This window comes from Pezoporus flaviventris, unplaced genomic scaffold (assembly GCF_033815535.1).
Source record: "Pezoporus flaviventris isolate CSIRO_AGI_PZ_B2104156 unplaced genomic scaffold, CSIRO_AGI_Pfla_v1 ptg000036l, whole genome shotgun sequence".
In the NCBI taxonomy this organism is placed as follows: domain Eukaryota; kingdom Metazoa; phylum Chordata; class Aves; order Psittaciformes; family Psittacidae; genus Pezoporus; species Pezoporus flaviventris.
The window spans coordinates 43,807,090-43,820,954 of NW_026892584.1; the positions used below are offsets into that span (position 1 = coordinate 43,807,090).

The 13,865-nt window shown below is 39.4% G+C and overlaps 1 protein-coding gene across 4 annotated transcripts in view; it reads right to left on the reverse strand.

Annotated features, from left to right (window-relative positions):
* BRF1 (BRF1 RNA polymerase III transcription initiation factor subunit) overlaps positions 1-13,865 on the reverse strand; it is a 176,123-nt gene that overhangs the window by 101,246 nt on the left and 61,012 nt on the right. For 2 of the 4 annotated variants that reach the window (XM_061464171.1, XM_061464170.1), the window contains one exon: positions 4,079-4,110. The exons of 1 other annotated variant lie outside the window; for it this stretch is intronic. In XM_061464171.1, the coding sequence (XP_061320155.1) occupies positions 4,079-4,110 (32 nt within the window). Of the gene's footprint in view, positions 1-3,752; positions 3,777-4,078; positions 4,111-13,865 lie in introns of those variants that run through there. One more of the 4 variants, XM_061464172.1, reaches the window with a different exon arrangement.

Consider the following 13,865-nt stretch of genomic DNA (forward strand, 5'->3'; position numbering starts at 1 on the left):
CCTTTGGAAAAAAAAAAATAAAGTGTCCAAAATCTCACAATAAAAATCCTTCTGGACAAGAAACCATTGTTACTTGACTAAACAAATTGAAGGTAAAGAAATAGGGAATGAGAACTGTGTGTTGAAGTGGAAGAGAGACCAGCAGAGGACTAGACCAAGCAAGTATTGGTTACTGATTTTTTCTTCCTGTGTAGTCTCTTCCTTTATCTAGAACTGTAGCACAGTTCAAGCTGGAATGGATCTCAGCAGGTCTCCAACCCCAACCTCCTGCTCAGAGCAGGGTCAGCTACAAGAACAGACGAGGTTCCTCAGAATCTTGAAAACTTTTGATTGACAGAGACTTCAGAACTGCTCTGAGCAACCTGTTTCAAAACTTGGCCGTCCTCATGGTGAAAAACCTTTTCATGGTATCAAGTCAAAACATCTCATTTTAATTAATTATTATTGTTGCTGCTAATCCTCCTGCTGCAGACTCCTGTAAAAAACCTGGCTCTGCTTAACATCTTCTAAGTATTAGCCTTATTTAACAGTAGGACACACCAAAGGCACACTAAAAATTATATTCTACTAGGCTAACTGGAGATCAGAGCACTGCAAACACTTCTCCCAAAGTCTTTTGTGACCACATTGCAAAGACCATGACCCTGGAGATGACAAGAGTCTAAAAAAAACCTGCCATTTCTGAGGATGAGAAGGGCAGCATTTCACCACAGCAAGATCAAAACCTTAGCCAAATACTTCTCCAGGTGCAAGGAATGAGGTGCTCAAACAGATGACCAACCCTAAACTGTTCAAAAGTTGGGCCAAGACTAGACAAGCTTCTCAGGTCTCCTAAATAGGCAAGGCCTGTTGCTTAGATTGGACTAACAAAAAAGCAAACCAAAGGCCTGATTACAGACCTCTCTAAAGACTATATTTGCAAGTAAAATGCAGTATCTGAAAATATTAATCAAATACTTTCCCTGTCAGAGACTGATGACTGATCACCCTTCCAACTCAATCAACATGCAGCATGGCTGATCTGCACAAGGAAGGAGCCTGATTTGGAGCAGTGATCTGGACATTTTCAGATAATACTTTAAATGTACCAGAAGCATACTGAATCTGACAACACTTCCAACAGGTTTCCAAGACATAGGATATATTTCACCTGAGGATAAAATGGAAGAAAAAGTACCAAGGAAACTGCCTTTACAATTAAAAAAAGGCAACAACATTTGGCTTTTTCCAAGATGACAGTAATTTTGAAGCTACAAAAACTATTATGAAATGTAGCAGTTCTTCAGTGGAACAAGACAAACTCCCACATCTCAGTCATCAGCATAAGAGAAAAACTGACATGACTTCTTAAACAGACTGCCATTAAACAGTGAAAATTAGTCTCCTCTGTTCTGAGTTTTAGCAGTATAATACTATTCTAAAAGTATTAAACTACAAGGGGCAACTTTTTTTTATTCTTTTATGGGGAATGGGGGACCAAATCCCAAAGCAACTCAGTGAAGACAGAAAGAGAGGCTGGGCAAGTAGTAGAGACCAGAGCTTGAGAGGCCAGTCTTACGGTTTTGTTTTGGGATTTTTTGTTTGTTTTTAAAAAGCTGAACAGTTCAACAAGAGATAAAGAACATAAATATATTAGGTCATTAAACAAACCATGAGTTACAGGTTACAGCAGATTCAAGTCTTCTTCATATCACTCTTACTTTTAGCTACCACCTTTCTTATGTTGTGATCCACAAAGGGTGTTAACTCTCCTAGGGCTTGCAAGACACTGCTTGAAGGTCACTGATGTGGAGGGTGTCATCAAGTGGGATGCAGAATGGCATTGCTAATACTGCTTCCAGCTGCAAGATGGCAGAAGGAAGCAATGAACGGTCTTTTCCATGCGCTTTCATTTATCTTTTTTGCTGGTAGCTAGAGTTACAAAACTTACTTCTTGTTTTGCTTTTAGATGAAGCAATGCACAAAAGGTTGTTCCACTTGTTTTTCCACCCTCAAATGAACTGAAACCTATTTCAAGGTGTTCTGTAACTCACTCCATAATGACACTTGGTAAGGATGTTTCATTTGGTAACTCTCTTCCAAAAATCCCTGCAGTCAGATGATTAGCAGCCCTGCAGGTCCCATCACCTGTCACACAACCGAGCTGCATCAAGCAGAAAATGCTAAAGAAAGAATCTCAAAATCTGCTATTAGCATCTAAGCAAGAGTTAGTGAGTGAAGCTCAGCTGTAACTCATTGCTTAGACTTTCAGATGTGACTTTTTCCAAAATTGACAACTCTCTCACTTCAGCAAGAACAACAGTTCCCTGGACCACTCTGCCCCATTTTGTACAGATGAGTGAGCAAGTTAAATGTTTTGGAAAGATAATACCACTGCCATTACTACTACTACTGCTAACAACCCTTGTTTTCCTCTAATGCCATTCATATCCCAACTTCAGGATAGGAAAGCTGCCCTTGAAAAAAAGAGGCACTTCAAGGTAGTACAGCACAATCTAATGAGGTAATTGCTTTTCTTTATTTAGGCACAAAATCTGTGGGCAAAGGCTGATCTAAAGCAGAATCTACTGATGCTTTTTGCCTGGGCCATAAACATCTTGCCACCAAGTTTTTGTTGAGTTTTTTTGTTTGGTGTTTTTTGGGGGAGAGAGAAGGAGGGCAGAACATTTTGGTTTGGCTTGTGGGGGGTGGTTGCTTGGGGGGTTTTTGGGAGCTGTGGGGCTTCTTGGGTTTTTGGTGTGTTTTGATTTGGGGAATTTTTATTTGAGGGGGTGGGTTCGTTGGTTTTTTTTTCCAGTTGTATTTGTTGTTTGTTTTTTTGTTGGGGGGAGGGAGAAGGGAGGGGATAAGGAGTGGGGAAGGAGTAAACAAACTCCAGGTGGAGGAGAAATGAAGCTAGGACCTGAAAACTCATTTCTAAGTTCTTCAAAGTGAATTTCTGGCTAGCTAAAGTTAAGAATGACATTTAACATTCCTGTTTGCTCAGATTCACCTTAAAGAAGCTATAAAGCAGAGCACATCTTAAGTCTTCACACAGTTAAATACATAAATACAGATAATGATACTGAAATTTTGCATTTTTCCTCTTTCCCTACTATTGATCTATTCCTGTCTCTCCCATCTCTCCAGTTACCCCTCTTTAACGTTCTGATCCTCACAATCCCCAACTCCCCACCTTTTCCAGCTGGCATATACAGAGGGGGAAAGACAAATTGTTCAATCTTTCTTGTCTGTGCTTGCTGACAATACTTTTTTCTTTTACAGATACAATACTGACTCTTCTTCACATTGTGTGACTATTCTTCATATTACTGTCATCACTCTATTTCGTAACAATCACCATGAAAAATCACCAGTGTTTAGAAGGAAATAAACCTCCCATTCTACACATGCATTATTTGGTTATAAGTAATCAAAATAATTCAGTAACAGTTTAAAAGAGAGAAAAAAGTTACTCTTTTTTTTAGGAATTAAAGATTCATTTGATTATTGCAATTCCAGCAGATTGCTTCAAGTAATAAATAGTCTTTACAGGGATGCCATTTACCAAGACAGCTGGGAAGACAAAAATAGATGCAACTAACCTACTCACATTGTATGTAAAACAGTTGTAACATGGAGAATGAGCATAAGAGCATATGTCATTAGAGCTTTCTAATTCCACATACAGAGCAAGTACGCCTTTCTCTCAAAATAAATTTTATAAACCACGTCTCTGTAGTGCACTAATCCATTTAGACAGTATTACCTACCAAAAAAGCTATTTCTGTTTTCAACAACTGTTGTTTTAAAATTGTGTAGCATCTGACTCTGCCATTGCAGTGGCTCTGAATCCTGATGAAAGGATCATACTAACTCTCAATACATTATATGTAGCATTCAAGGGAAAAAAAAATAAATTAACATTTAATTTTACTGAACAATTACTCAGATTTATAAACCCAGTGATTTTCCAAGTCAGAATTTTTAGAGAGAAATTAAAACATCCCCAACAGCCCACACTGACAGCTCTTGGCTTGCAATCGATCTTTAACAATTCAAAAGTTTCAAATAGTAATTAAAAAAAACAACAACTTACCTGAAGAAGGTCACTGAGGTCAAGTAACATGTCTGTGAGGAAGTCAAGGAATATACATGCTTGTTGAATGTGACACTGTTTCTTAATTTCATTAGCAACCCCAAAAAGGAAGCAATAAACCCAGGCTTAACTGTCAAATCAAATACGGACTAGGTACTTTGATGCACCACTTCTGCTAACAGACAGCACCCAGTTAACAGTTCAGCCCCCAAAAAAATTCTGCCAGCACCTGCTGCATTTACTACACAAGCTGTCCATGTGAAGTGATGGTCTCAAAGAACAAGCCAACACCTTGTGCGACTTAAAATGCTCACCACACAAGGCAGCTCAAGAAAGACCCAATGATAACAATAAACCAAATACCTGCATCAAGATAGAATACTCTTACTGCACTTCACTTAAGAACATAAAGTATTATAAGTCTCCTATGCCACCTTAGGAGCACAGAATCCCAGAAAAACAGATAGAAGAGCAACATAAGAAACCTGCAGTAAGTTTCTGTTGTCCTCATAGAAGAGGACCTGTCAAAGAACTGGGAAAAGAAAGCAGCTTTGGCCACTCACTTCTCTGACCAAGCAAATCAGCTGTTACCTATGAGTTTTCACTCCATCCATCATATCCTACACTACTGAAAAAATATTAGGTCACCATCTACTACTCGTTATAGGCACCCTTGGAACTCATTGTAGTGGTTTAAACCCAGTCAGGTAATTCGTTCGCTCACTACCCCCCCTTTCTTGCCCTCCCCCTGCTCCCGGAGGGACAGAGAGGAGAATCGAAAAGAATGCAACTCCCACAGGTTGAGATAAGAACAGTTTAGTAACTAAGGTATAACACAAATCACTGCTGCTACCACCAGTGATAATAGTGATAAAGGAAATAACAAGGGAAGAGAATACAACACCTCAGCACCAGCCGACCGATAACTTGCCCCCCTCAGCCCGACCAAGCACCGACCGATACCTCCTCCAACCCTGCAGTCTCCCAGCCCTTCCGGCTAACTCCCAGTTACCTCCTCGGCATGACGTGCTGTGGTATGGAATACCTCTTTGGTCAGTTTGGGTCAGGTGTCCTGTCTCTGCTTCCTCCCGCCTTCCCCTCCTCCCTGGCAGAGCATGAGGCTCACAAAGTCCTTGGCCAAACCAAAACATCGCTATCAGCTCTGTTCCCAAGCTGAAAGTCAAAACACTGCACTGCACCAGCTACCAAGAAGGAGAAAAATGACTGCTACTGCTGAACCCAGGACACTCATAATAGCTAAAACCAAGCCAAAACCACTACAGGTTTCCATTAGATTGCTGAAAGCAAGCACACTGATAAAAACATCTTGACAATATCTAGAAAGAAAAAAAGCAAGAACCATTAAGCTTAAGGTGCAAAGGTAGTCTTCTCACTGCAGTCAAGGTAAGGAACACATGCTGGATCTCCTATCAGCTACTCAGGTGTGGTTTACATATTGTAAATGGTTCCGGTTTTACCAATAAAAGGAGTGTCAAGATAAAGTGTGAGAGAAGGAGAGTGAGACAGGCAAATAAAATATGTATGTGGGTGTGTGTGTGCATTTGTGTATGTAACACTGTGTTGCGAAATCCAGTATTAAAAAAATACAGGGACGTCAGTATAGTTTGATACATCATGGTAATGCAAGTATTAGCGTATGATGTTCTTGAAGTATGCCAGAGTAATAAAGCACACTTTCTTCTAAGTATTATTAGACATGGAAGAATAATTCAGATAATGTAATCAGTTTATACATAAACATTTGCCTTGTTAAGAATTTTTATCCTTGAGCATTTCTATCCTTACTTTGCATTTGAAATTGTATGAATTTAGAACTCAAAATTTGTTATAATATCCAATACCTTATGTTGTTATTTGGTGAAAGCCAATTTTAGCATTACAAAGACAAAGCATAGCTGGGTATTTATTTAGCTGAAAACTCAACATGTCTCTGAAAAAATCCAAAATCTATTATAGATAGTATTATGCAAGACATTAATCTTAAATTTTAAGGCAGTAAGGAAATTGTTAACAAAATCAATCTGTAAAATATACAGCTTAAATTTACGCACAGCAATATTGAATTTTATGCAACTTTTTTGTCAAAGTAGCTAGAAAAGAGAAAAATGGAAAAACTTTAACAACCCAGTTGCCAAGAAACCATAATAATTGTCAGCTCATCAAACAAAGCTAACAGTTCAGCTCCCCAAAAACTCCTGCCAGCACCTACTGCATTTACTACACAAGTTGTCCATGTGAAACCATGGTCTCAAAGAACAAGCCAACACCTTGTGTGACTTACAATGCTCATGATACAAACCAGCCTAAGAAAGACCCAATGATAACAAAAAAAAAAACACCAAACAATTAACTGCATCAAGATAGAATACTCTTATTAAACTTCATTTAAGAACATAAAGTATTATGAGTCTCCTATGCCAGGAAAAAAATGCTAGGAAAAAAAAAAATGCTAGGGAAATGCTAGGGAAAAAAAACACCTACCATACCAATTTTATGCTTGAGACATAACAGAATGACTTGGGTTTGGAGGGATCTTAAAGATCATCTTGTTCCATCCCCCTGCCATGGGCAGGGACACCTTCCACCACACCAGGCTGATCAAAGACCCATCCAACCTGTCCTTGAACACTGCCAGGGATGGAGCATCCACAGCTTCTCTGGGCAACCTGTTCCAATGTCTCACCACCCTCACAGTAAAGAACTTCCTAGTTTCTGATCTAAATCTCCCCTCTTTCAGCTTAAAGCCCTTCTACCTTGTCCTATCACTACATTTGTAAAAAGTCTCCCACCAGCTTTCTTGTCAGTCCCTTTAGGTACTGGAAGCTGCCCTAAGGTCTCCCAAGAGCCTTCTCTACTCCAGGCTGAACAAGCCCAACTCTCTCAGCCTGTCTCTGTAACAGGAATGCTCCAGCTCTCTGACCATCTTTGCAGTCAACTCTGGACTTGTTCCATGAGGTCCACGTCCCTTTTGCTGAACACAGTACTGTGGATGTGGTCTCACAAGAGTGGACTACAGAAATACTCTAGGTCTGAAAATGTTCCTAGATTCTACTGACCTGAATTGTCAGGTTAATCTATGCCTACCCTGGGATACCTTCACCACTGAGATAAACTAAAATGATCACACACATCTGATAGATTTCATCACGGGGTGGGGGGGGGAGAAAAAAGAAACACCACCACACACACCAGAAGGAGCTCAGAGGTTGTCGGGGCACCAGACTGAGCAGCTGAGTCATCCTAAGGTCTATCTGCTATCACTGGAGACAGAGAATGAGTTAGAAAGAACATCACTGCCAAATGCTAACTCAGATCTTAGGTGAGCCAGAGAACTACTTTTCTAACCTAGGCATTTCAGTTACAGCCACAAAATCTGCATACCAAAGAATTCTCCATCCTCCTCAAACCATTAAAAATACTTTAGTGGAAGACCTAAACTTAACACATTACAAATGCTCAGGCTTTATTACTGTAAGAAAAAGCACCTCTTTGTCCAAGCCACAAGAAACAGAGAGTATTGTATGCATTTACAATGACATGAGATTAGAGCTAAGAAGCTGGGAAATTCACTTGCCAGGGTTCAGGCAACTCTGAGGCAATTTAGTGCTACACTATACGTGTTTTAACATACATTTGCTTTGCTTCTTAGAGAAATTAGTTCAAGTGTCCACTGAAATTGTAAGCAAAGGTCACATTAAAAATGTGGCATTTCTGGACTTTATTTAAGATAGCCTCCAGCAATCTCTCCCCCTGATTAGGCATGTAGCGGCTACAGCAAAGCAAAAGCAAAGGGGAAATTTGAGTCATGCAGTAGCAATGGGTTGGCCTTTACTGTGAATATTGTGAGCACAATTATCAGCAGGAAGTAGTTTTAAAAACAGGCAGTTGTTTTCAAACTCTTTTTCAGAGTTGGAACAGTTCAGGAGAACATACAACAACAGCTGAAACCAGCAGATAATACCTAATATGTATTCAAAAATTATACAATCATAAAATAAATGTTTTCTTTGAGGCTGAAAGAAAACAGTGATAACTTCACGTAGAGAGATTGCTAGCACATGGAAAAGTTCTCTCAAAGGGATAGAAACCTACTGATATTATAGATATACACATACAAAATAACAGGACATAAACACAAGGAGACATAAATGTGCCCAATTAAAAAAAAAAAAAGAAAAGGCATGAGCAGTTTCAACTGCTTTTCCTTTGCTGTTCATTCTTTAAGCTGATTTCACCAAGGTAAGCAACAACTGTCCATCAAGCAATGACTGTCCATCACTATAAACTTTTAAATCAAAATGAGAGGAGTCTAAAGGTTTTACTTCAAAAGATTTAATTCAAGGCAATCCTTTGACCAACGTGATGCAAAAGGTCAGACTGAGTGGCCAGAACACTCCCTTTCTGCCTTTATAATCTGGTAATTTGTGGATAATGTGAGAGCACCATGAATCACCACAATGGTCTCATTCTCAGCAACAGAAGAAACAAATGTTCATGATGAAATGAATAGTATCAGAAACTTAAATCCCAAAATACCAAAACAAGTGTGCATTTGTATTTCACACAGACCTACATTTTACATATTCCAGCAGCCCTAAAGTACTTATATGAAGCAAAATCCCCTTGGTTTTCAGTATTAACATTTAGCAGGAGGCAAAACTGCCATTTGCAAATATATTTGCCAGTATATTTGCAAATATAGAGATGCAGGAGTAAATTGTGAAAGATGCTTTTAAAATAACAACTGTCATTTACAACAGAGTCATTCCCCCTCCTAATAAATAAATATATAAATCCTGATTTAAATGTCTGATAATTTACAACTCTCAGGAAGCCTTCAAATATTATTTCATGCTACTGTGTCAGAATTCTTCCACCACATAGCATGCCCTATCTGGGAAATACAGGCACATGTAAGCAGCACTGAGAAGACAGTCTAGTATTTATATCAGTTAGTTTTCCTCAGCCTCAAAATGTTTTTGATATGATTTGTTTTGGGTGTTTTTTTTTCTTTTTACTTATTTTTACAAACTTACTACAAAATCAGCCATACACCAGAAAGAGGAGTAATGACAAGGAGTCTTGACTGCACACTCTTAAGAGCCATGCTGTCCACTAATGAAGCGTCACCTTTTTACAGTTGAAGCAAAAATGCTTTCTGATTTAACACAAAAAGCAGAGCAATTAAATATATAAAATATTTAAGCATAAAGTCACACTCTGTACTCAACAACAGCAAACCAGCTGGCTGCAAACAAGAAAGCAAAGCTTAAGAGGAAAGCTGACTGAAAAGTAAAACTAATTTCTGTGTATTAAAACAATTGTTCTTCAAGTCCTAAATGAAACAAAATAATTGCAATTTCAACATTAGGGTTCTGTATAAGCTACGTAAGAGATGGAAATTTCCCAGAAGCACTTACAGTAACAAACACACAGAGGTAAGACAAAAGGGAGGGTGGACATAGAAGTGGAGTGATATCAGGGTGAAAAACTAGTGACAGCATTTGACTGTCCCTGAACCCAGTTTTTCCCCTTGCAGATCAACACGCAATTCACAAATGTCCCTTTCCATATTTTCATACACCAAGTGACTTCTGATTATGACTTATTACGATTATCTCTCTGCTGCTTTACAAACTTACAAACCATTTTAATTAGCAATTAACTAAAACTGACAGCACTAATTGTTTAAAGTAAATCTCTTCCCAGCAACACTGAACTAAAATGATTAGAAAATAAAAACCAAAACCAACTCTTTTGTAGAAAACTCATTTCTGATACCTCTAACAAAAGCTTTGCCTTGAGGCTGAAATCCTACAGAGCCAAAGTCTCTTAAGTTTGCAATTTTGTCTGTACACAGTCCACATAGCACAAGCCACGCTCGTGTATATAAACAAAACCCAGCATTTAACAAACCGAACTGGTAAGCACAAATGTCAATTTTATAAAAAGCTGTCTTCATTTATGTGTACATTAATGCATGATTAAGTAAAAAAAAAAACAAACGCATTTTGGTCCATCCTCTTTTGCACACAGCTGCATGCCTAAAGCTTTTCCTTAAACTGCATTTTTCTATATTCTGTATTCTAAAATCCCCAGCTAGGGACAAAAGGCAGTGCCACACTCCTTCCCCAGGTAAATCAGGATGTTTCTCTTGGAGTTCCCTTTCAGCATGTGCACTGTCACCATCTTCATACTTAAGACAGAGTTTTCAGCAGTAATGCATAGAGTCATAGAATGGTTTGGGTTGGAAGGGACCTTAAAGATCATCTAGTTCCAACCCCCCTGCCACGGGCAGGGACACCTCCCGCTAGACCAGGATGCTCCAAACCTCATCCAGCCTGGCCTTGAACACTGCCAGGGATGGGGCATTCAGCATCATACAACCACTTAGGCAGATTGTTAAAAATGAGACAGGCATTCTGGGCTGCATTCAGCCTGCCTGATTTCATGGCATTAACTGAAAGGGCTAGAAATGCAGTGTTTTGGTTCACCTAAGGTCTGAATTAGCCTTTGATCCGAGTTCTCTTCTCCTCTATCTCCAGTGATTGTACACTGTAGTCTAGGGCACCTGGGCTGTTGACTGGCGCCATAGCCAGTTAGACAGGATGGATCCAACCCTGAAAGCTACATTAGCCTTCAGACTCCCCAGTGCACATACAGTTCAGCCTTTACTAAATTAATGCTGTAGCTTTTCTTCATAATTGCGTTCAGAGGCATTCCCATTTAGAGGTACATTTTCAAAAGCATGCCAGCTGAATATAGCTGAATACGCAGCAAGTGCTCAGCACTTCTGAAAATGCTGCCCTTAGAGAGTACAATCTTCAAAGGACTGGGGCTAGTCTGTACTCCTAGTGTTACTGACTTCAAGTAAATAATCTGCTGTATGGGATATTGCAGAGTTTTTACATACTCGCATGTAAATTTAACACAGCAGAACACAAGAAAAGTAAAAAAAACACAACATCTTTTTCTTCCCAAAATGCTTGTACACTTAACTCGAATTATTCAGTATATCAAGATGGATCAAAAACGCAAAGAATATTTGTACTAAGCTACTGAAAGAATAATCTAGTTAGCATATTTGCTTTGGGAAAAGAAAAATTTAAGCATAGAATGAAAATGTAAATATTAATTTAAAAGTTTTGAGACATAAGGTTAATCTTCAACCAGGATGATGTGACCATGTCTAAATAACAGTTGGCTATGTTCAAACAACAAAAGTCTCCAAACAAGAATGAGAGACCCCCTCCCCTCCCCTGAACAAGCACTGGTGAGGGAACACAAGAGGTTGCTAGGAGAAGCAAGGTTTAAGGAAGAACTTAAAAGAAGAGCAGGGCTGGCAGACAAGAATGGGGAGAGAGGCACCAGGAAAGGAGCAAAGCTCAAGCTGCAAAGGAAAAAGAAACCAGAGTAAATAGTAAAATCACTGCAGAAAACATCCCGTGTCTGAAGAGTTCAAACACAAACAGGTATGAAATTGCACAGTCCAAAAATTTGCCCAGAATGACCATTTCATATCAAACTGGGAATGAAAAAAAGTGCAGGTGTAAAGGAGGACACCAACAGTAAAGATTTAAGTAAATGTGAAGTAGTTCAGTTCTCTCTTTTCCCTACATATAAAGTCTGCAAGTGTTCTGACTTGTACCAACAGTGAAAGAAAAGTTTCACAAAACTCAGAGGTACAAATCTGCAAAAACTATTCTGAGATGACAACTAGGTATTCAGCACGGCAGCACCACACGCATTTGGAAATGTGAAGCAGCTGATTAGAGAGAGAAACCAGAAGCAGAGAAAAATCACTGCCGTCTTACAGGTGGCAAAGGAAAACCAGCACTGTCATGAGCCTGGCACTCTGCTTTTCAGAAAAATCCAAAGGGGGGGGGGGGGGGAGGGAATACAAAACACACCACCAACCAAAACAACAACAAAACAACAACAAAAAACCCATACAAAACAAATAAACCAGAATAACCTCAGCCCTGAATTGGCTTGATTCCTGCCCATTACTAGCCCCACTCTTGGGCTGCTATTTGTGCAGCAATGTAGCAAACCAGCCTAGGGAACTGTCTAAATTCTAAACTATTTTTTTTTTCCTTTTCTTTTTTTATGTCCCCATTTTCAACTGGATTAACTCCCCACTTCACATGCAACTGCACAAACACCTGGGTTGATAGAAGGCAAGGATGGGCTGAGGGAGGACTGAGCAGGCAAGGACAAAGCAAGACAACTTCTTTCTGAAGCCATGCCAGCTCATACTGGCTTAAAGCATTCATCAAAACTAGAGCCTGAGACAATCTGTCACTCATCCCACCTTCTCAAATTCCTCTTTAAAGTAACACTGTTTGCAGAGTTCTCCCTAGTTTATTTCCAAACACAAAGACCTACCTTATCTGAAAGAGAAACCTTAAAATAAATAAATAAGGACCAAAGCCTGCAGAATAACTGCTTTATAGTAAGCCAAAATCTTATAAAACTGGTAACACCTTCCTTGTTTTAAGTACATACATGGTTCCTGTGTGAAACTTCATTACAGTACAGCTCTGGTTTACCCACAGTAAACACCCAGCTATCCTTCCAAAAAGTAGCATTATAGTGCTCAACTAAACCAGAACAAAACCAAATTCTGTAGATACAGAATGTTTTACATTTTTCCATGATAGAAGGTAAGCTCTACATCTCTGCTTTGATGCTAATGCACTGGTATTAAGTGCTCCTTGGAGAATTCTCTCAACAGACCTTTGCTGGGATGGGAGCACAGCAGCTACTGTACCCAGCACTGGGACATGGCAAGAATTCACAGAGAAACTCAGATGCTGCTTTCCTGCCAGTATCAGTGAACTTGATTTATCCATGCACAGGCATTATCTAGTATCTTACATGTAAAACAGTGCCACTCATTAGAAAGTTCGACACCAGAGCCTTTGTTTTGAGAAAAACAAAGAAAATGAATTTCATCCCTGCTATTCTGAGGCCTTTAGCAGGAAGTACAATAATCAGATGTGTTAAATTTCACCTTCTCAAAGGCCTTTAAGAGATTCATATCAGCATATGTCACATTACACAATGACAGAATAAAGCCCTCTGTATCAGATGCCTAAGGCACATAACTGTAGAAACCTCTTTTTACCTTGACCTGGTTACCGCCATGCACAGGAGAGCCCTTGCCTTCAGACAGCAGGCACTACATGAGTATCTGTTCCCTAATTCCTGTCGATGAGAAAACCTCACCTCTGCAGGCGGGAAAGTTCTCTACATTCCCAATCACCCTCACACCTACAGCACTCTGTAGGAAAATACTGGGTGTAATGGATTTATGGATGTAGCTGGCTCTCTCCTGGGGCGAGGGGTGAGCAACGCTTCCACAAATGCTACCAAACTGTTAATTGCTAGTCTTGTAGTAATCAAAGCAAGTTTGATTAAAGGCACTACAGTAACTGGCAAGCTTAAGCACAACATGGATCTGAAAAGTGGGTGCTTTGAACTAGTTCATCAGCAGTGCTTGGAAGTCAGGACAGCACACCACTTTTACACTGGTTGAACTCCTCAAAGCAGCCAAGTTTAGTCATTCCCAATAAATTAATAGGAAAACATGGAGCTAAACTGCTGTACTGCATTCACTGCACAGAAAATTCCTGCATAGGAAAAAACCTATGCTTTTACTTTAAGAAATGCCTACTCTAAACATAAAAAAAGGATGTCTACATGTTCACTGCAGAAGAAACCTACATACATCATACCAGCAAAAAGGTATACAGAATTTTAT